We start from the raw sequence: 21,948 nt of genomic DNA, 5'->3' as shown, positions 1-21,948 counted from the left end.
AAGAGAGGCTTTGTGAGGGTAGCACCAAGGCGACTCATTATGGGAAAATCTGTTCCCTTGTCACCTCCAGTGACAAATCTGGCTTCTGGTAGATTGGCACTTTGGGAGCTGAGCACGTCATGCACACAGGCTCTCGTCCGGGATGAGAGGGAAATCTGTCAAAGTCTCAGAACACTTGCGTTTGAATTTGTAATTGTGATGATTTTACTCCTTAAAATAACATCCAAAAAAAAAAAAAAAAAGGAAAGGAAAAATAACATTCACTACAACAATCTCTTTGTGGGCCAGGGATTTTCCAGGGCGCAGCAGGCCGGCAAGCTCTCCAGGCTTGGCTGTTGTTGGCTGACCACCTTGGACAAGGTCCCCGCGCCCCCTTGCAAAGGTCACATTCAGTAACTACCTCCCTCACTTACCCTTTCTCCTTTGGGTCCTGGCTCTCCGGGCTTCCCGGGGGTGCCCTGCAATGAGTCCAAAGGACGAGGGTCACTTAATGAGGGCCACCCACTGGCAACCCTGTGCCAAGCACAAGGGGTGCCGGGGAAGTCAGCAGCCCCCCCCCCCACAAGAGCTCCTCTCTGTCCAGACTTTGTAGGCATAACTTCCTTCCCTCCTCCGCGCCTGCCAAGACCCACGAGGCACCGACAGCACCAGCCCCTGCCCGGCGCCTTTAGGATTCCTCCTCTGCCCTTTTCTGGGACAGACCCTCTCACCAAACACGCCCAGGAGGCCCTGCAGGATGTGGGCTTCCGTAAGTGCTCACTGCCCCTGTGGCCGGGCTGCCCTGCCTCCCGCTGATCCAAAGAACTTCTGTGAGTGCCCACCGCAGGGAGCATGTGGTCCCGCTGCCTCCTGGCCCCTGCAGCCCATCTTCCTGCTGCCTGCAGCACACCCCCTCTGCCATGCACACAAGGTCTGTGCCCCCTGCCCCCCATTTATATGCTGAAGCCATAATCCCCAGTGTGACGATTAGCAGGTGGGGCCTCCGCGAGCTATTTAGGTTTAGATAAGGTCGTGAGGGTGGCCCCATGATGGAAATGGGGAAATGGGCACAGGGACCAGGTAGCCAGCTGGTGTAATTAGGGAAGGGTGGAACAGAATCTGCCAACAACCCTGATCCTGGACTTCCCGGCCACCAGAACCATGAGAAATGTCTTTCTCAGCCACGCAGTCCAGGGTAATGGTGTGGTGGCCAAGCTGCCTAATCACTGTCCCTTTTTCTAGGATAAATCCCACGTGGCCTTCAGGCCTCCCCTCCAAGAAGCCCTCCCTGACCGCCCGGCACTTAGGTAGGGACCCCACACCCTTCCTGGAGGGCAGTCACTTTGGGGCCGGTGATGGGGTACACAGCCTCGTGGTCCTCACTGCTAGGACACTCCCTCCTTGCTTCTGCGACCCACTGAAGCTGGGATCTCTCTCTACCCCACTTTGCCCCCAGTCCCTCTGCCGCCTCCCTTGCAAAGCCCTCCGGCCAGTGTCCGCCCGCATGCATGGGTTCCCTTGTCACCAGCTGACGCTTCACTGCCACTGTCCCCACATGAGGTGACAGGGGGCGTTCCCCTGGGACCACAAGCACTTGGAAGGCAGGTCCTGTGCTTATCCACCTCCGGACTCCACCGTGTCCCTCCAAACCCTGCTGTGCACTCCGTTCAAGAATACAAACTCCAGGGCTTGAAGCAGGGGGCAGTCGGCCCGGGGCTCATGCCCTGTCTCCTGCTGCAGGGACAGAAGGGGTCTGCAGAGAAGGAAGGAAGTAGAACAAATACTCCGCAGCTCCTCTGAGATGGGGTCACACCTGTCACATCAGCCCTGGCACGTGGGTGCACCTGTAGCCCTCGACTTGTGCAGAGAGAAGAGCAAGTCACAGCCCTGTTCTCACGGGGCTCGCGGCTCAGCTGACAGCCAGATGGGGGCACAGCTTACACACAGGGCAGACCCATTTATTTCTCTAATAGAAATACGAGAAGATGCTTCGGGAACCCCGGGAGAAGTGAATGACTGTGTGTTGGGAGGCTTGGCGCCTTGAAGGACACATAAAACCTAACAGGCAGAGGTACAGGGACGGGCCCTGTAGGTGGAGGGAGGAGTGAAGACCAAGCCTTGGAGACAGGACTGGGGCCGTGGCGTGCACGGGGCACAGGAGGCAGGAGCTCACACTGGAGAGAGCGTGGGGTCGGCTCAGGGCAGAACTCAGGGCCTGCTCAGAGGCCGGACTCATTCCCATAGGCAACAGGGAGCCAGAGAGAGTCACGGAGCAGCTCTGAAGTGCGAGCTGGTGCCGTTTCCCCTGCGCTCGATCTAGGCAGCAGAAAGAAACAGGGATCGGAGAGCAAGCACTATGCCCGTGAGTGGACAGCACGGCTCGGGCGGAGGCAGAGGCTGCGACACACTAAGCTGTTCGATCTGGCTTTAAGGAAGCCGCCTGCCTCCCTCCCTGAGCTAGGAGAGTAACCCTCAGGCTCAGAGTGAACATGGCTGTCCCCCACACAGGGCGTGCGTGGGCTGGGAAATGGACACGCCAGCAGCTGTAGAAACTCCTTTCTCTGTGTTCCTTCCGTCTCCGGTTCCTCATCACGTATTTTTGCCGCCTGCTTTTCACCAGGCTCCCGGGCCAACAGAGCAGGGTGCTAGGACACAGCACAGTGGGGTGTCACTGTGTCCCAGTGGCCGAGGAAAAGTCCACACAGGCAACGTTTCGGCACAGACCTCAGGCTCATCAAGACCAGGCATGCAAAGGAGTGGGAGAGTGAGGAGGGGCGTGGTAAGGGCTTCTGGAAAGGGCCTCGGTGTGCATGAGAGCCCTTGGCAAAGAACTTGGCAGGTTTGAGGGGCTGAAGGGCAGAGCTCCTGGGGGTCAGACTCAGAGGGGAGCTGGTGGAGCCAGGCCACCTAGCTTCCAGCAAGGGCAGGGAGGGCAGAGCGGAGGCCAGCCTGGGAGGCGACATGGTCCTGTGTGTGCTCTGCAAAGGGGCTGCGGGCGGGAGGGGGCTGTGGGGGCGGGGAGGGCTAAGGCTGGACACGGGGGGGGGGGGGGAGGGCGGTGGGTGGTCACTGCGATCCTCCAGGCAGGAGATGGTGACAGCCTGGACTGGAGTCCTCGCAGAAGGCATGGGGAGAACCGGACAGAGCGGTGGCATTTCGAACTCGGAACCGATAGGATTTACTGACACTGGACACAGAGACGTGTTAGCGAAAGAGGCACCCCGGACCGGCTGCCGAATGGGTGGGTCCCCGTGCACAATGAGATAGGATCTACACAGCGACAGCGGGGCACTCAAGTGAGCGCGGGACCCAGCCGGGCGCCACGAGCCTGCGTGTGTCACTGCCCACGAAGCCGAAGCCGCTCCGGCGTCCCCCACAGGGAAGTGCGGCCAACGGGAGGCGGCGCACTCAATACTTGCCTCCTTGCCTGGGATGCCCTTCTCTCCTGGCTCCCCCTACAAAACAGAACAAGGTATCAGCAGGCTCTGCGGCGTCAGCACATTGTCTGCAAAGCAGACATTTTCACCCAAGTCATGTTCCAGCGAAGGCAGCAATCAATGGTCCAGCCGACCAAGGACACCTAGTCAGCGAGGGTTCTCTAGTCAGCGAGGGCGGGAGGAGGCACAAACCGCCCCAGAGTGGCAAGGGGAGCCACCGGTTCTGGGCTCCCCGTCAACGGGATGGCTGGGACTCCACCAAGAGGGCGTCCGGGATATGGGTTTTACAGAGTGTCCAGCTGTGGTAGGGGATCCTCCTGAGAAGTGGGCTCAGAGTGTAAAATAAGCCACCAGACACACACTGGGCTCTAGAGCGAGCAGTCTGGGTTCCAATCCTGGCTGCTCCACGCAACTGGCTTTGTGAGCTTGGACAATCTCCTTATAATTTTCTCGAGTTCTCAGAACTCTGTGCCTCAGTTTCTCCATCTGCACAAGTTTCTCGACTTCTCTGTGCCTCAGTTTCTCCATCTGCACAATGGGAGCAGAGGCTGTACCTTGCCAATATGTACTCTGCTATCATCATGACTTGAAAGAACCAGGGTTGCAAGTCTAGAAGAATGGGTGCCTGGCAGCGACATGGCTCCCAGGGGGTCAGGAAGGGGATCGGGGAGGCAGCTTGGACCATTAACAGTTGGGCAACAGAGTGAATGGCCTCAAGTAAAAATCAGTGGATGCAGCATGGAAGGGGTTGGGCTACATGGTAGAAATGGGCAAATGAGGAGTGGCCACGGGAGTGGCTGGGCTAGCTAGGCGGTAGGGGCATCCTTGGGGCCAGGATTAAATTGGAGGGAGCGGACAGGAACATGGGTAAGCTTCCTACTCCTGCAGGGGACATACCACCCTCATGCCGTGGCTGGCAGCCCACGGTGTGGACCGTGGCATGTGGGACGCACCAGGAGCCCGGCTGGAAACGTGTGGATGCCTCAGCATTCTTCTGCCCAGAGACCTGGCAAAGATCACCGGACGGCATCCCTGTATCACACCTGCTAGTCAGGAGGCCAGGACTCAAGGTCCAGCTGGAGCACGGACTGACCACGCGGCCTCAAAAAAAAATACCTACATGTTCTGACCCTGCAGCCCAAATTCAACCACCTTTAACATGGTTTCTAACGGTCCTCGAAGTTTTAGGATCGTTATTAGCACCACCACCCCAGCCCAACCACCATTAAAGCAGTCTATACCTACGCAGCGGATGCCCTGGGCTGGGCACCGCTGCTGGGCTCTGTGCACCCATCACCTCACCTAATGCTCGCAGGTGTATGCTCTTATATCCCCACTGGAATAATGAGGACACTAAGGCACAGAGGAGGCTATGAGAGCAGCCCAAGGTCCGGTGGTGGAGCTGAGACTCCCACGCAGGTGACACGTGAGTGCCTGTTTCAGCCAATGCACACTGCCACCTCGGCACCATGACGTGACTGTGACACGACCTGAGCGGGAGGACCTGAAGACACAGTGGGTGGAAACTCCTACCAGAGCTGGGCACCTGGCCCCCCAGGGAGGTCTCTGCTTACCTGAGGCCCCCGGGGACCCAGAAAGCCGGGGAGTCCCGGGCTGCCGTGGTCTCCTTTGTTCCCCTTCTGGCCCTGCAGAGGGAGGACAGATATCAGCGCTGCAAGGTCAAGTGCAGACCCGAGGAGACTCAGAAGCCTCATAACCCCACTGTGTTCTGAGGGGTAGAGACGTCAACAAAGAGAAGAATGGCCCTTTCCGGTATGGGAAGGCAGCCGGTCGGGAGGCTACCCTGTGTCCTGACAGCGTTGCTGAGGCTGGGGCAAGACAAGAAACATCTCCTCCCAATCAAAGCAACAGAAGCAAAATGGGAGAAAAATTTAACAAAAACACTCTGCTGTGTGTGTGTGTGTGTGTGTGTGTGTGTGTGTGTGTGTGGCCCCTCCAAGCCGCCCTTAGTACACTTATTCCCAATAGCACAGCGAGGCTCCTGGTTTGGTAGGATCGCCTCTGGGGAGTTTTGGGGACTCATTCAGTTCCAGCCCTTCCGGGTAGTCACATGTGTGAGTCAGCTCTTCTGGGGCCAGCTCTGTGCCAGGCACGAAGCCAGACTCATGGCCCAGTCCCATCTCATCTCACCAGCAGTGACAAGCCTCATACCACGGCTTCTGAGGAACATCAGTCATTCCATTCGCTGAGAAGTTTAAGTTCTTCTAGTGCAGCTTCTAGTGCAGCTTCTAGAACTAGTTTTTCTAGTTCTTCTAGTGTAGTCCAGGTCTAACAGAAAGATGAGTCTCCACTGGGGTGACCAGATGCCCAGTTTGCCTGAGCATGATGAGGTTCCCAGGATGCAGGATTCTCTGGGCTAAAACCAGGGAGGCTCCTGGCAAACCAGGACGGACGGGTCACTCTCATTTCCACAATGACGACAGTTAGCCAGCCAACTGGTCTGCCCACTGTCCAGCACAACTGTTGCTTGACTCACCAAGCCCGGGGTGGGTAGGGTGGTGGTTACAAGAAGGCTAGGCTGGGAGGAGACTTGTGGAAAGGATTTGACTCATCTGACCCCTGAATCCATCAGAGAACCATTTTCTCCAGCATGTCTCCCCATCTACCAGACCTAATCCCAAATCCGGTGACCTGGATGCTCCTTCCACTACCCACGGATCCCACCCATTGTTTCTTCCTGCCCTCCCCAGCCCCCACCTCCTTACCACTAGGAATACCCCCTTCAGACAATCTGTCCCATACCTATCCCCACATTACACACTTACCCTGTCCTTACTCGGGTAACGGCTGGTAGGCCTGACCCTGTCCCTCCATCCTCTAAAAATATGCAGCGTCTAGAGTGCAACCTTATTACACGCGTCTTTAGTCTTAATAGGCTTGTACCTCTGTATGACTGGTACAGAGAACCAAGTGCATAATCGCATGCATTTTAGACTTTGAAAGGGGTCCTTCTTGGAGCCTCTCACTTCCAGCCTATTTCTATCATTCAAATACCGTATTTTCCCACTGATGCTTCTAGGGGTAGAGAACAGGCAATCTGTGATGTGAAAGCCATGCCCCTTGCAAAGCTGGCCCTGATGCCACCTTATAGCTGTGGGAGTACTCACAGGGCTTCCTGCAGGGCCAGGGTCTCCTGGAGATCCCGGTGATCCGTTCTTACCCTGGTGGAAGAAACACAAGTAATAATCTACCAGGACATTGAGGAACAGGACAGTGGAACAGAGAGACTGCTGGATGTGGAGAACCCGATCTCACATGGAGAGCTGTCATGCAGGCCAGCCTGGCTCTCAGTAAGCCACATCATTATTCAGAGGATAGTTCTCAACTTATAAAGGAGCCTATAACACCTCACTCATAATATTGTGAAATTAAATGAGTTTGTGGGTATGATAAAGCCTAGGTTGGTGAGTGATGCCCACAGAACAGGTGTAGTAAATAATCATGACCTCATCCATCCACCCATCTACCCACCCACCCACCCACCCATCCACCCACCCACCCATCCACCCATTCACCCATCCACCTACCCACCCATCCACCTATCCATCCATCCATCCATCCATCCATCCACCCACCCACCCACCCATCTATCCATCCATCCATCCATCCATCCATCCATCCATCCATCCACCCATCTACCCATCCACCTACCCATCCATCCATCCATCCATCCATCCATCCATCCAACCACCCACCAACCCATCCATCCATCCAACCACCCACCAACCCATCCATCCATCTACCCACCCATCCACCCACCCACCCACCCATTCATCTATCCGTCCATCCATCCATCCATTCATCCACCCACCCATGCATCCACCTATCCACCCATCTTCCATCCATCCACCCACCATCCATCCACCCATCCATCCACCCACACCTCCACTCACCCACCACCATCCATCCATCCATCCTTCAGCTCAGAGGCTGTCTTAAGGAAGAATACAAGAGTGCTCAGAACACGGCAGTGCTGTTCTCAGCTTAGGGTACTTGTCCAGGTGCTAACTGCATTCTACTGTTCCACTAGGGGCACAGTTATATCCAAGAGATGATGATACTGACACAGACAGGAAAAATGGCTGCGCACAATCGTGGAGCCACTAAACTGAAGGTCCGCTCATTCCAGAATCCAGGACTGACCCAAATGATTTCACATGCTCTGAGTTGGGTATTTTGTGCACACCCAAAGTTGTGATAAATACGTTGGTAGTGCAAAAATCAGAAAGTTTAAGAATTCTTCTAGCTATGCCGTTGAGGACCAGACAAATTCCTATTAAGGCTGAAGTTCACAGCTTCGCTTCAGCAGGCTGGGTTGGTCACTGCCTCTGCCCACCACTCTCCTCCGTCTCGGGACCCTCCCCCACCAGATGGCTGTGTCTTTATGTGGCTCTCTTGCCTGCTGGGAGCAGCCCAAAGAATAGTATGTGTCTTGCCCCTCTCTATGCCCGGCATCTAGCACCGTGCCAGACACACAGGAGATACTCTGTGGAATGAATGCACCAAGAACATCCCAGGAAACCACTCTCCGTTGATCCTGTAACCAAAAGGTGCTAACATCCTATAATCTGTGAAGCACACATCCACCAGTGAGTCAGCTTCAGGGAAACATGTTATAGTAAAAAGAAGCTAACGCTGTCTGAGCCAACGTCCTACACACTGGACTTTGCACGCAGTCACTCGCTGCGCACAACAGATACAAACATTGCCATTCTACAAATGGAGAAACTGAGTCACGGAATGGCTATACAACCTGCCCAAGACAGAAGTGAAGGGGCTGAGATTGGAACCCAGGAAGCACGGAGCCCAGCCCTGTGTCTCATGAGAGACACGACTTGCTGGTGATCATGATTAAATAGGGTTCACATCTTATGCCTAAGAAGTGCCCATGTGACCATGGATGATTCATGTGGCACAGCTCACATGATCCTTCCAGGAAGCCTGAAGGGTGGATATCTTTATCTCTGTATCACAGATGAGGAAGCCGAGGCACAGCGAAAGCCCAGGATCCGCACAGGACCCCTCCAGGGAATGTGATGTGGCGGCTCCTCCCGGCACCTCCCTCCGCCCACCCACCAGCCCATCTGTGTTTTTCTAAAAATATGGGCTTTGGCTCATCCCTATGGTAATTATCTCTCTCCTCCTCCTCCCTCTGGTTTGCAGAGAGGATAAGGGCCAAGACACGTTATCCTCAGTGCCAACACAGGCGGATGTACTCAGGAGGGGCGGCTCGGGGCAGCCACCTGTCACCTGTCAGGGCGCTGGGGGCCGGGAGGGGCTGGGACCTGGCTCCCTCCTGGGCTGTAGGCCACTCCTCATGCCCCACTTGTCTTGGAAACCACAGCCCCTCCTCTATGCTCCAAACTCCTGTTCTGCGCACCTCCCACCAGGGTGATCTTTCTGAGAAGGAAATGTGGCATACACAGGCCCAGGTAGATCTTCAGCTGCAGTCTCTTGAATCAGACTGCCTGAGTCCAAATCCTGGCTCTGCTATTTCCCTGCTGTGTGATCTATGGCGCGTGACTTGACCTCTCTGCCTGTGTTTCTCATCTGGGAGCAGGGACGGTCAGAGCCCCGGCCTCGTAGGATTCCAGAGAGCGAATAGGTAAATTCCCATGTGTCCCCAACACTGGGACTGCCAGTATTTCCTGGAAGCTCTCCATAACTACTCCGTGTCTGGTTCAAGGTTGTATGAACCTGCTGAGGTTGCGAGGAATCTTCTCTTCACTTGGGAAGGCCGATCGATTCCAGTTGAGTGAGAGAGAGGTTATCAGAGGGATAACCTAGAACTTCCTCTAATGCGTTCAACTAAGTATTTGGCAAACTCTAGTGGTTTATTGTTGGTTACGGAGTCCCTCTGATGGCCACTCAGCACTGATGGTAGCACATTAGAAAAACACAAAGCCACCTCTGGGGACCTCGGGGCTTCCGGGCCAAGGCCCATCTCCTGTATGTGGGTGTGAGGCCCTTGGCATCCTCCCCCGGGGCCTGCTGCCAGCATCTCCCCTCCCCACACCTGTCCCAGAGTACTCGCTCTTCCCCACACGCTGCTTTCCTTTCCCTCTTCCATGCCCCTCAACACACTGGCATTCATCAAGGATGTACAGAATGCCACTTTGTGCCAGGAGACCCTGGAGGGGGCCAGTGCTGGGAACGTTCCGAGGGCTGGACACTGTTCCAGAACTTCACTAATTTAACTACTGGATCTCACAACTTCCCTTCACTTTACAGAAAAAGAAACAGGACCAGAGGGGTTGGGGGGTGATCCTTCTATGGACTCACCCAGTCTGTAAAACAAGATGCAAGCTTAACTCCAGAGCTTGGGTGTGGAAGCTTCAGGATGGCCCGAAGGGGCCCCAGCAGGTGCCTGAGGCTCCAGAGCAGGGTTTCTCCATCTTTCTGCCCTTACATTCCTGCCCCGTGGCCTATTCGGACATTTTCTCCTCATCCCATACGAAAGTTTAACACCACAGCTGTACTGAGTATCTGTTTCTGGTCTGTATGCATACATAAAGCGTAAAGGGGCTGGGCATCCCAAGCCCTAGGGACTAAGTGTCCCTGGTGAGGAGACCTGCCGGGTGTCAGCCTCCTGGTCCCTGCATATAGGGATGGTGCTGATGCCCTCAGGATCTGCAGGTTGACACCACCAATGGTGGGCGGGGGGTGGACAGCTCAGCTCCCTAACCCAGTGCATGCTGTTGGATGAGCAAATGCCATGTTCCAGAAAGAGGAGAAGAACACGGTCAGACAGTCATCTGAAAATATGAAGCTAGGGCTGGGATGGAAATCCCCAAAGCACCAAATGCCCTGCTCCTGAGCATTGGTGTCGCCCTGTGGCCAGTCCCCCAGCACATGATGTATCCATCACTGCACACAGGGGACATGTGTCCCACTGCTGAAACACCTAGAATAGTAGGGCTCACTGAGCTGCCCGCATCCTGGTCTGACAGCTGTCCTTCATGCCCTTCCTCAGACGCAGGGGATCCAGGACTGGGCGTGGGAGGCGCCCGGCCACTTTGCATCCCCTGGGCTCCAGACTTAGTGTAGAAAGGGGGATGTGAGTCACTGTGGCCCCACCAGGCAAGAAAGAGGCGCCCCTTGGTGAGTTCCAAAAAGATGTGGCATTCAAATGCCTAAGACCTGTCCCAGGTGCGTCCGGTAGGATTCTGAGGACAAAGGACATGGCCATGGCCGTGGTAGGTGCAGAGCATTGGATTTGGTGTCAGAAAGTCTTGGGTTTAAGCCTTGCCTACAGCTCTTACCAGCTGTGTAACCGGGACCCAGGAGGCCCACGTATAGCTATGCTACAGGCTGTTCACTCATCTACTCCATACTCATCCAAAAATTACACACGCACACATACACCATGCAAAGAAGCAAACTGCAAAGATAAAGTGTCGTGTAACAGATGTGCATTCTATCTACATGCTTATAGGTGCATTGAAGACATTTTAAAATAAACACAAAATGCTATTATCAGTGGCTCCCTCTGGAGTGTAGAGGTGGGGTGAAAAGAGAATCTTCTTTTAATTTGGATTCTGTATGATTCCTTCTATCATTAGCATGGGTCACAACTGTGCCATTTCTGCACAGGACCTTATTTGGAAACAAAGTCACTGCAGATGTAATTAGTTTGATGAGGTCATGCTGGAGCAGGGTGGGTCTCAACCCAATACCACTAGTGTTCTTAGAAAAGGGGCACATTTGGACATCAAGACATGCCCGCAGGGACAATGCCATGTGAAGACGGAGGCAGAGATCAGGGTCATGTTGTACAAGCCAAGGAACAACAGAGCTTGCCAGGAAATCTCCAGAAGCTAAGTGAGGGGAACAGACCAGATTCTTCCTCACAGCCCTCAGAAGCAACCAAGCCTGTCCACATCTTGATCTTAGACTTCTAGCTTCTGGAATAGTAAGACAGGAAATTTCTTGGACATCTAGCCTCCAGAATTGTGAGACAAATTTGTTGTTGAAGCCACTAAATTTGTGGTTCTTTGCTACGACAGCCCCAGCAAACTAATACACAGATCATGCATCACACACTAGAATGACCTAAGGGAAGTCCTACAGGGCCCTGCCGTGCCAGGAGGTCCCAGAAAATAGCCTAGGGTACATGTAGTAGGGCACTAGTGGGGCTTAGGGCAGTAGCTATTTCCAAATTCTAGGATATACTGCCATTTTTTTTTTTTTTAACATTTATTCATCTCCTGAGAGAGAGAGACAGAGCATGAGCAGGGGAGGGGCAGAGACAGAGAGTGAGACACAGAATCCAAAGCAGGCTCCAGGCTCCAAGCTGTCAGTACAGAGCCTGACACAGGGCTTGAACTCACAAACCACGAGATCATGACCTGAGCCGACGTCAGACGCTTAACCAACTGAGCCACCCAGGCACCCCTATAATACTGTCAATTTTAAACAACACACAGGGCTGTACCAGGATGAGCCAACCAAATGTCAATGGGCTAACAGGCAAACATAGAGGAGAGTAACACTCACCGGTGGGCCCCTTAGTCCTGGGGGACCCTGTGGCCCTGTGGGTCCAGTGTCACCCTGGAACAGAGAGGGGTCACGTTATCACAAAGTGGATGCATGCAGATAATGGAGGCACAGTTTCAAATGTGGACCAAACTTCATCACGTTCCCCAAGAGACCCAACTTAGCTGTTCAGACCCTTCATCACCGACCTCCAGTGATTCCAAGCATGGACGAACTCATTGCATGTAGATGAGTAAATGCGTGAACCTGGCTTATTTATTTACTTGCTCAGACACCGTCCACCTGATCCCACAGCGATTTCTGCTAGCACCATTTTGAACTAAGGGAGGCAGCCATTGAAGAGAAGCCATCTTGGACATCTGTCCCTGACTCACTGGACGGTGACTGAACTCACTCCTGCCTCTGCTGCCACACTAGGAAAAACGCTGCCCGTGCACACAGTGCCTTCCAGGGTGCAACGTGGTGGTGATCCACCACCTGGTCTTCCAAGCTGCCTCGTGGCGTGGCTGTCATTCTCTGCCATGTTATGAATGAAAACACAGAAGCTTGGCCATGCTCCCTACCGAGCAGACTCAAACACTCTAGAAAATGGAGCTTTAAAACGAAGAGAGTCCTATAGTTGAGAAGGAGGGAGAAAGCTCTTGCCCCCTGGTCTGGCATCCTAGGCTCCCGTCCCAGCTGCTCCCTGACCTGCCAGGGGAGCTAGGCTCAGCCACACTCCTGCCTGGGGAGCTCCTTCCATGCAACTGGCTATAAGTTGTACTGACAGGGAATGGATTTTCAAGCTGCTCTTTGGCCTTGAGAGGTACCTCCGGGGTCAGGGCTTGGGAGAGGGCCCCGCCCGGGGTCAATGCAGCTGTTCTGCTTTTAGCTGCATGACAGGGTGCTGCTCACACTAGACTGGCTTTGTAAAGCCAGTTCTGCTCCTGAGGAGAAACATGGGAGCCTGGCTGGTCCTCTAAGGCCCTTCTAGCTCTATGATCTCATGGAACAGGTCAGTCAAGAAGACAATGCGCATCAAGAGCCATGGGCGGGGTGCACTTCCCCAGGATTTAAATGCAGATCCTGACGGATATAAAGGGTGGGCATGAGACCCCCTTGGACCTCTTGGACCCCTTGGACATGGACCCTGTGCCCACGCTCCTGAGCAAATAACCACTCCCAGGAGGCCAAGTTGCAGCCACACATGTCAGACCTCCCACATGTGTCACGTATGAGGTCTGGTCCCCCAGGGGCACGCAGAGCTGACAGATCCCACCCAGGCCGCCTCCTCCCACCTCTGACAGCCTGTGCGACCACCAGTCAGTCCCTGGACCTCTCTGGGTCTCAGGTTTTCTATCTGTAGGACTAGGGTAAAAGATATCTTGCCCTGCCCTGATCCCAAGATCAAAAAGTCCGTGAGAAGGGCGCCTGGGTGGCTCAGTTGGCTGAGTGTCTGACTTTGGCTCAGGTCATGATCTTGAGGTTCATGAGTTCGAGCCCCACATCGGGCTCTGTGCTGGCAGCTCAGAGTCTGGACCCTGCTTCGGATTCTGTGCCTTCCTCTCTCTCTGCCCCTTCCCCGTTCGCACTCTGTCTCTCCAAAAAATAAATAAACATTAAAAAAAAAATTTAAATGCCACACAGCACATGTTAGTGGTGGCCATGATGGTGGTTTCATTAGACTGCGGAGCAGCCGGGCTGGAGAGATAATCTGGGAGATATTGAAATTCAAGCCCATGTGAGGCCGGACCCAAAATGCCACCACTGATACTAACAGGCACGGAAGGTCAATTCAGCAAAGCCTCCTTAGCTACGGGGCGGCACAGGCCCCAACTGTTGAGGCTGGAAACCCAGACCCCAGGGCCTCCTCAGGACTCCAAGGAGGACCCCAGGGGCCAGCAGGTGAGAGACATCACTGGACAGTTCCGAGCACCTGCCTATGCAAGCCACCACAGGCACCAACCTCCAGAGCCCTCAGGGATGCACACTTTCCACTCTTCTACCCCTTCCACAGGCCCAGCCGGGCCCCACAGGACACCCACACTCACATCTTTTCCTGGCGACCCTTCCCGGCCAGGGGGCCCCATGGCACCAGGCTCTCCCTAGAAGGGGGAAGTGGAAACAAAATACCCACGTTAGTGAAGAGAATGCAGAATGCCAGCGCCTGGTCTCCGTGCACCTGGGCGGCGGAAAGACCCAGAAGCACAGCCCACCAGAAAGAGCCCCACTGAGTCCTGGCCGAAGCTGGGGTCTGCAGTGCCCGCACGGCCAGCTGCAAGGGCCTGGACCCCACTGTGCCTCTTTAAGCCACAGGCAAAACCGAGCCCAAGGGCCAGGCACACCGGCGGGGAATTCTGCCTCTTCAGTGGCTGACCCATTGGACACCTCGGCTTTCCCGTCCCTAAACGGAGCACGGCTGGGGGTCTGACCAGCCTTCCAGGTTCCTTCTGTTTGGGGCATCCGAAGGAGAGGGAAGAACATGAGCCCTGGGCCCCCTGCATGGCTTGCGGGCAGCACAACCCACAGAGGCCTCCTGATTCCGGGCTGATTTGGTCCCATCGGTTGTACCTCAATGTCTGGCCCCCAGAAGGAACGTTTAGAAAAACCAGACCAAGACCGGGAATGGCACTTCCCACGATGCCCGCTGTCCTCTCTCGGGCGACCAGCTGCCATGCTGGCCTGCGGGGCCAGGAGCCCTCAGTCTAGAAGCACCAGCTCACGTCCACCTGGGCCGGCCGCCAAGGCTAGACGTCCACTTACCCGGGGGCCCGGTGCACCAGAGTCGCCTGTGTGTCCCTTGAAGCCCTGGAAGAAAGAGGAGTTAGTCCACCAAAGGGCAGGCTGAACAGGCGAGAGGGGGCAGGCACCTGGGGTGACAGGTGTGCCCCCTCTCGCCGTGGTTCACCTGACGCCTCACATTCTAGACCCCAGGCAGAGGCTAGGCCCTTGATGCTGGGTGATGGGGTGATTCTGCACCATGACTAGAGCTGCAAGGCTTGTTCCTACAAATGCTCCAGCGAGTCAGGGTGTCGCCCCATGTCCTTCTGAGCATCATCGTCCTGATGTTCCCCTGTCTGGCTTGCACCCCCAGTGCCTGGCCCCTGGAGTAGGTGTTTCCCCTGCCTTCACTCTACAGGTGGGTCTCAGGGCACCTCCCTCATTCCTGCAGCTGTGGCCAGCCCCCCCAACAGCCTTGTCCTGGGCCACAGCGCTGGGCTCTCCCTGCACAGAGATCACCTGATGCACCGCTACAGAGCGTCAAGCCCTACGAGCAAAGCGGAAGCTGTTAGCAGGGCTGACACCATCATTTCTAACAGCCAGACCAGCCTGTTGTGTAACAACCCCATTACACGTGTGAGGACGCCGAGGCTCGAGAGAGAAAACACCTGCCCAAAGTCCCAGGATCAGAAAATAATCCGATTCAGATCCAGGTCTGCCCAGACCCGAGGCCCTCCTGCTGTCCCTGCTCTGCACACTCTCCTGACCGCTGGGTTGACGTCTCACCAGCTCTGGTCTCGGGGCGCTTTCCCTACCTGCTGACACCCAGGTGGCACGGTCCCCGCCTGAGGGGCGCCTGCCCACCTGGCCACCTCACTGTGCCATGTCCCAGGCTCTGCTGCAGGCTGCACACTAGGCACTCGCTTCCCGCTCCAGGCCCGTGCACACATGTCCTCTCTTCCCAGCGGATCCCTTCCTCATCGGGACACTCCTCCTGGCTGGAGGCCTCCTCCCTACCAGCCTCCTGTCTCCAGCCCCATCTCCCTCAGTCCTCACGCACTCACTCTCCAAGGCCCTCCTCGTACCTTTGTCACCGGGCATCCTGGCCAGAGCATCGCTCTGAGCCCCTGCAGCACCCAGTGCCCCCGGCCAGCCGGTCCCCAGCCGGCGGCTGGCACAGAGCGACGGACCTGTGTGAGCAGAGCCCGTGCACGCAGCTCAGACGGTAGCAGAGGAGAAGAGGGAGGAAATCCCTCCCCGTGGAGCCCCTGCCACATCCTGTCACTGCAGTGTAACAGCAGGCCTGGGAGATGGCTCGTCTTTCCCCCGTTTTACATAAGAAGCAGCAGGCTCAGGCCTGTCCGTCACAGGTGGAAGCAGGAGAGCCATGACCCAAGCCCAGGTCTGTCTGACCGCAGAGCACGCCCTCCCCACTGTCACCCTCAGCTCCGGGAGGCAGCAGTTTGTGGCCAAACCAGGCCATCCAGAGCCAAGGCCAATGTCTCCTGGCTGACCCCACCACGCTCTCCTCTCACCTTATCCCCTGATTTTACCTCCTGGTTCCAAAAAGCGAATGAAGACCCGGCTGGGGAGAAGGCCACCACAGGGCCTGGCCGTCCGAAAAGAGAGACCACCTAGCGGCCTCTCCGATGTGGTGGCTGTTACCCTGGGAACATGTTCTTTACCCTGCTTCTCCAGATTTGGGTGGTAAGAATGTGTGACCTCACCTGCCTCTGGGAGGGGGGCTCTGGGGAAGGCTTCCAGAGCAGCAGGTGGTGTGGGGACAGGTGCAAGCTCTCAGGCTCCAGGAGATGCAGGGGATGCAGGGGATGCAGGGGACGCAGGGGACGCAGGCGCCGGGAGCCTGGCCAGGTGGGTTTCACATCCCTGCTAAGCCGCTGGCCACGTGGCTCCCCCTCTGAGCCTCAGGGGCCTCGGCTATCCCTGGGGAGGTGACCCCTGTCTGTGGGGTTGTGGTGAGGATTAGACGAGGTGCTGCCACCAGAGCCGGGCTGTCACTCGGTGACCAGCCAGGAAGCGTCAGTGACTGAGGCAGAGGACAAAAAGGAAGCTGGCTCAGATCAACCACTGTACCTCAGAGAAGTCAGCTCAGCCCTCGGGAGTCCTAACATCACCTACAAAATGAGAAGACTGAAAGCACCTGCCAGGCATAGATAGCTTTGCAGAATTAATCTATGGAAAGGGGCTTCATGGACCCTTAAGGCCGACTTTGGAATCAGGTTTGGAATAGAACCATGGAATAGAACCACTTGGGAGCCGGGGGTCTCGGCTACTCTACTTCTCTTCAGTGGGACTCAGTTTCCACGTCTGTAAAATGGCGACAGAACTCACTTTGGCCGAGTTGCTGCCAGCACCGCCTAAGAGATAAACAAGTGTTCTCTGCTGTTCAACATAGGCCAGTTCTCTTTCCCTGGAGAGGGTCAGGGCCTGCCGGGGCCCCAGCACCTTCCTCAAAGACACTAGAATCCCAAATCCAGCCATCCCAGAGCTGGGGCCCCTGTTACGCTCTCTTCCCATATAATCATGGACAAAATCAATGGAGGGAGCCTCACCACAGGGCCAGGCACGCAGCTGGGAATTTCACATGCTTCATTACATGCTCACAACCACCCTACAGAACTGGGAGATATTCTGATGTCCATTTCATAGAAGAAGACACAAAAGTCCAGAGAGGTCTCCTGATGAAAGTTAGTAAGTGACAAGGTGAAAGCTGAACCCACATTTGTCCATCTTAGAGGCCGTGTGGTTCTTCAAAGCCTTGCTCTCTGACTTATGCTGTGCCAGCCAGAGAATGTGGGTCTCTAACCCCTGCGCCTGCACTGAGGTAGGATTCCTTGCAAGTCTCAACTGAGAAATGCGTCTTGCCCCAACACGGGTCCCAGCAAACGGATCCCCTTGGCTAAAAGGAAGACCTTCTCCTCCAATAAGCCAGGAACCACCTTTAAAAAAAAAGCCAACACTAACTCTGTGTTTTAATTCCACCATAGGAAGTAATATTCCCCATCCTTAGATTTTGTTCTCCTAAAGGACAATCAGGTGAAAAGCAAGGAGATTTAGGAAAAAGGAAACTGTTTTTTGTGTTCCAGTTCCTTCTTATTGAATACTAGCCAGGCGAGTTATTGATTTTAACAGGAAAACACATTAAGGAAATAGAAGTAGCATTTTGATCTCTTACTTCTTGCCAGATAATTGGATTTTAGGAATTTTGTTAAAAATAATGTTTTTTTCCTAAAAATAAATTTATGGAATTGTGCAAACAATTCTGAAATTATGAAGAAGTGAAACATTTAGCCAAAAAAAAATAACCCCCAAATACAGAGTTCATTTTTATAGAAAAATTATCTATGTATGTTTACATGTATAATAGCTTGACAGCTAGATATAGATTGATATATAACTATAAACGTCAGAATTCATACTTAAAATAAAAGTCAGAATTCATACAGAATTCATACCTACATCCCCAAGATCTGGAAAGAATGTACAAAAATGTGAACACAGCTTTACCTCTGTGTCGTAGAATTACAAGTAACTCTATCTTACTCTCTAAAACATTACTTTTCTTATTCTTTTTGTATTAGTACCATCATTGTCATTGTCACACAAGGAGAATGGGTTACTTTCGTAATTGGGGAAAAAACCCTTAGCCATGGAAAGTGTTCAAAATTAAGACTCCTTTTTAGGTTCTATCATCCAGAGAAATGATCGTAAACAGGTTAAGAACAAAGAAGACTTAGAACAACATGGCAACAATGGTTGTCATTTGGAAAATAAATCCTACAGCCATGCATACATGAAAGAACTGAATTTATTACGTAGGAGCACCAGGGCCTTGGAAGAGAGGTACTTCTGGAAATCCAGAGTGGGCGGGCTCAGCACAGGAGCCGGGCAGCTGAGGCTGCATTGTACTATGGACAACAAGCATGCACGTGCATGCATGCACACACACATACACACACACAGCACGCGCGCACACACACACACACACACACACGGGCACTTACAGGCAGGCCGCGGGCTCCCTCTGGTCCTGGTAGACCCGGGTCTCCAGTTTTGCCCTGAGAGTAAAGAAGAGAAGAGCCTGGGGACACCACGATAAGGATCTTCCCTCCTGGCCACCTGGGCTTCACGGCGTTAGGTTTCCAGCGGCCAGTCTCTCACCCCTGCCAACCCTCCTTCCCGGCACGGTATTCCATCTCAGTCCGTACCAATCCCCGCCATGTGTCCAGGCTACACGCTCCTGGATTTTCCCTGGACTGTGCTGGTTACACAGGGTGTCATCTCTGAAGCCACTGTTCCTAGTGGCCCCTGGTCGTTCTCAAAAGTGCTCTGCTCTGGATGCAAAATGCTGCAGACACCCGAGTTCTCAAAGACTCTGTGCTCACTCACCGAACCACTTCAAGGCAGCTATCAACTGCTGCACGTCACACTTGGAGACACTGAGGCTCAGAGAAGCCATAGCTTTACTGAGCTCCTCAACGGCAAAGCCAGACTGAATCCCCGCTGCGTGCGACATCCCCGAAGGCTGCTCATCTCAGCCGGCATCTGCCTCGGACAGGAAGGTCTGCCATTCACCCCTCCTTTTCCCTGGCCCAGCTTCTCTTTACTACAAGAAGTTGTGGGGACACCCGGGCCATTCAAACTCTTCACCACCAGCAGCCTGGCATTGCCCTGGGCACAACTAGCCACAAATAACAGCCAACAAGAGACTGGGAGCTGAAGTCCAGGCGACGTGGTTGGGGTGGGGTGTGTGGAGGGGCAGGGAGCCGGTGAAAGGGCACATCCCACTGATGGGGGGGTGGGGCAGCATCTGATCCCGCCTTCGCTGAGACAGGAGGAGATGCCCTTCCCCCACATTCCCCTCCTTTTCACAGCCTAGGGACCTTGAGGATCTGATGGGGCCCATTAGTGGGGAAGGAGAGTGAGGCGCATCTGTGGATTTGGAGGGAAAATCGTGGAGAGGAGGGGGTGGGGCAGGTTTGTGTGACTGATTCGAGTCCAGCCGTGTGATCTTGATCTTCCCTTCCCTGGACCTGTTCTCAGTTGCAAACTCAGCACAACCAGCCCCCCCCCCCCCCCCAGGGCTTTACGACCTCGGGTACATGGTCCTAGCCTGGCTCCCACACCTGCTGCCCTCAGGTGACATGGCCATCACTGGTCCGAGCATAACAGTCAGCAACTCCTGGGGGCCTTCCACGTGCCAGACACAAACTGAGTGCCTCACATGTTCTGGCAGTGAGGCCTCACTGCAACCCGTTGAGGGAAGCATGATCGCTTTCCATTGGCCCAAACACTGAGGCACAGAGAGGTTAAGTGGTCTGTTCAAGGTCACACAGCTGGGGTTCTAATCGAGGTATTTTGGCTCCAGAGTCTCTATACATCATTATACGCTATAATTATCACTCAAATACCTCCTAATAAAGATGACACAACAGGTAACTCAAAAAGCTGCCTAGCTACATATCTATCCATCCATCATCTATCCATCTGTCTATCTGCCGTCTGTCTGTCCATCCATGTCCCTAACATATAAGAACATAAGCTATCTAACCAATCTATCCATCTATCTACATATCTATCCATCCATCATCTACCCATCTGTCTATCTGTCCACCCATGTCCCTAACACATAGGAACTTGAAAAAATACACCAAGTGTAGCAAATGCTGCTGCTTTCCAAACACATCCGCTTGGCTCCCCGAGGGGGGGCGCCCATCATCGGTAAGCAGTCCCTGCTCAGGCTGAGAGCTGTGTGCAGAACGGCCTTCCGGCGTGCCTGACATTGAGGTGTGGACGTTAATGTGTTCGTTAATGCCTCCCGGAGCAATCCTCTATTTACAAAGGCTTGAAATCGACAGACGGATGGATGGACTGGCTGGCAGGGCTGGGGGCACGGATTCCAAGTCAGCTCCTCACAAATTCTCAGAGGGTCTCCAGTGACACTGGCCTGGCTGACCCCTGGAGGGGCTCACTCCCCAGCCTGATGTCGGTGGCTTTCCCCATGGGGATCTTTCCCAGTCTCATTTCCTCATGCCCTCCGTGTTTCCTGGGAGCACTTCCCAAACGCCCCACCTGCCGTAAATCCTTGTCTCTGGATCTGCTTTTATGGGATCCTGTGCTGCTCATTCCCAGGCCAATTTCTCAGTCCGCTCAGAGAGAGAAGGCGTCACAAAGGCCACACACTGAGATTCCGGAGTGAGCGCCTGGCACACTCTGGAAGGCTCCCAGTTGGGAGTTGCTAAGCCCACACTCCCTGCCTCCTCACGTACTGACTTACCCACCGCATGCCCAGAACAGACTTGGTCTCGTACTGGTCTAGGCCCAAGGCCTGACACAGGCCTAACTGGAAGAGGCAATCCATAAACACACTGGATGCAGACCGAGGCCTGACAACTCTCAGAATAACATACCTGCAGAAAAGTTGACTTTCTGGGGCACCTGGGTGGCTCAGTCGGTTGAGCGTCCGACTTTGGCTCAGGTCATGATCTCACAGCTCATGAGTTTGAGCCCCGCATTGGGCTCTGTGCTGACAGCTCAGAGCCTGGAACCTGCTTCTGATTCTGTGTCTCCCTCTCTCTCTGCCCCTCCTCCCCCTCATTCTCTGTCTCTCTCTTTCTCAAAAATAAATAAACATAAAAAAAGTTGACTTTCTGTCCTGCAGCACTGAACTTGGGAGTCAGCCTCTGGAGGGTGAGTCCCAGAAGCTTCATTTACCAGCCGTGTGACCTTGGCCACCCTGCTTAACCTCTCTGTGCCTCAGTTTCCTCATCTGGGGCAATAATAACGCCACACCCCATGGGGATCTTCTGGGGGTCACAGTGGAAAAGGTAACAAAGCATCTGTGCCGCAGCGCGAGCCGGGCACATAGTGACGGTCTCCATTCTCTCTCCCCTCCCACAGTCTCACCCCGCTAACTGCCACGTGCCCTCCACGGGCTGCTCTGCTGGGCATCAGCCTTCGGCGGCTTCGGCGGCTTGGCAGGGGCCTTTTGTTTATTTACACTGCTTGCTGCCCTAAGCGCTTTCTTCTCCTCTCAGCAGTGAATTCTGGTTCCGGCATCCGGCAAGCAGTGAAAAATGATGAAGAAGGTGCTTCCCGCAAGTCGCGTAAGATGCAGAAGTTGTAACAGTTTATGACCAAATTAAATGGAATTGGAAACCTCGCTGTAGAAACTTCCGTGTAGTCCCCCTTAGTGGCTCTAAGGGTTCTGCAGCTCTGACCTCAGCAGGACTTAAAACCAGGGCGGCTGGGGAAGAGTCACGTCCTGACGTCATTACCAGTGAGATGAGCTGGT

At 54.4% G+C, this 21,948-nt stretch overlaps 1 protein-coding gene across 6 annotated transcripts in view; it reads right to left on the bottom strand.

Moving 5' to 3' along the window:
* The window catches only part of COL22A1 (collagen type XXII alpha 1 chain), a 259,422-nt gene that overhangs the window by 11,226 nt on the left and 226,248 nt on the right, over positions 1 to 21,948 (bottom strand). For all 6 annotated transcript variants that reach the window (XM_053208097.1, XM_053208095.1, XM_027063837.2 and 3 more), the window contains 8 exons: positions 18,659 to 18,712; positions 14,676 to 14,720; positions 13,964 to 14,017; positions 11,934 to 11,987; positions 6,545 to 6,598; positions 4,991 to 5,062; positions 3,399 to 3,434; positions 414 to 458 (listed from right to left, as the gene is read on the bottom strand). In XM_053208097.1, the coding sequence (XP_053064072.1) occupies positions 414 to 458; positions 3,399 to 3,434; positions 4,991 to 5,062; positions 6,545 to 6,598; positions 11,934 to 11,987; positions 13,964 to 14,017; positions 14,676 to 14,720; positions 18,659 to 18,712 (414 nt within the window). The remainder of the gene's footprint in view (positions 1 to 413; positions 459 to 3,398; positions 3,435 to 4,990; positions 5,063 to 6,544; positions 6,599 to 11,933; positions 11,988 to 13,963; positions 14,018 to 14,675; positions 14,721 to 18,658; positions 18,713 to 21,948) is intronic.

This window comes from Acinonyx jubatus, chromosome F2 (genome assembly GCF_027475565.1).
Source record: "Acinonyx jubatus isolate Ajub_Pintada_27869175 chromosome F2, VMU_Ajub_asm_v1.0, whole genome shotgun sequence".
Taxonomy (NCBI): domain Eukaryota; kingdom Metazoa; phylum Chordata; class Mammalia; order Carnivora; family Felidae; genus Acinonyx; species Acinonyx jubatus.
The sequence above is the reverse complement of the archived record's forward strand: the minus strand, read 5'-3'. Positions and strand labels throughout refer to the sequence as shown.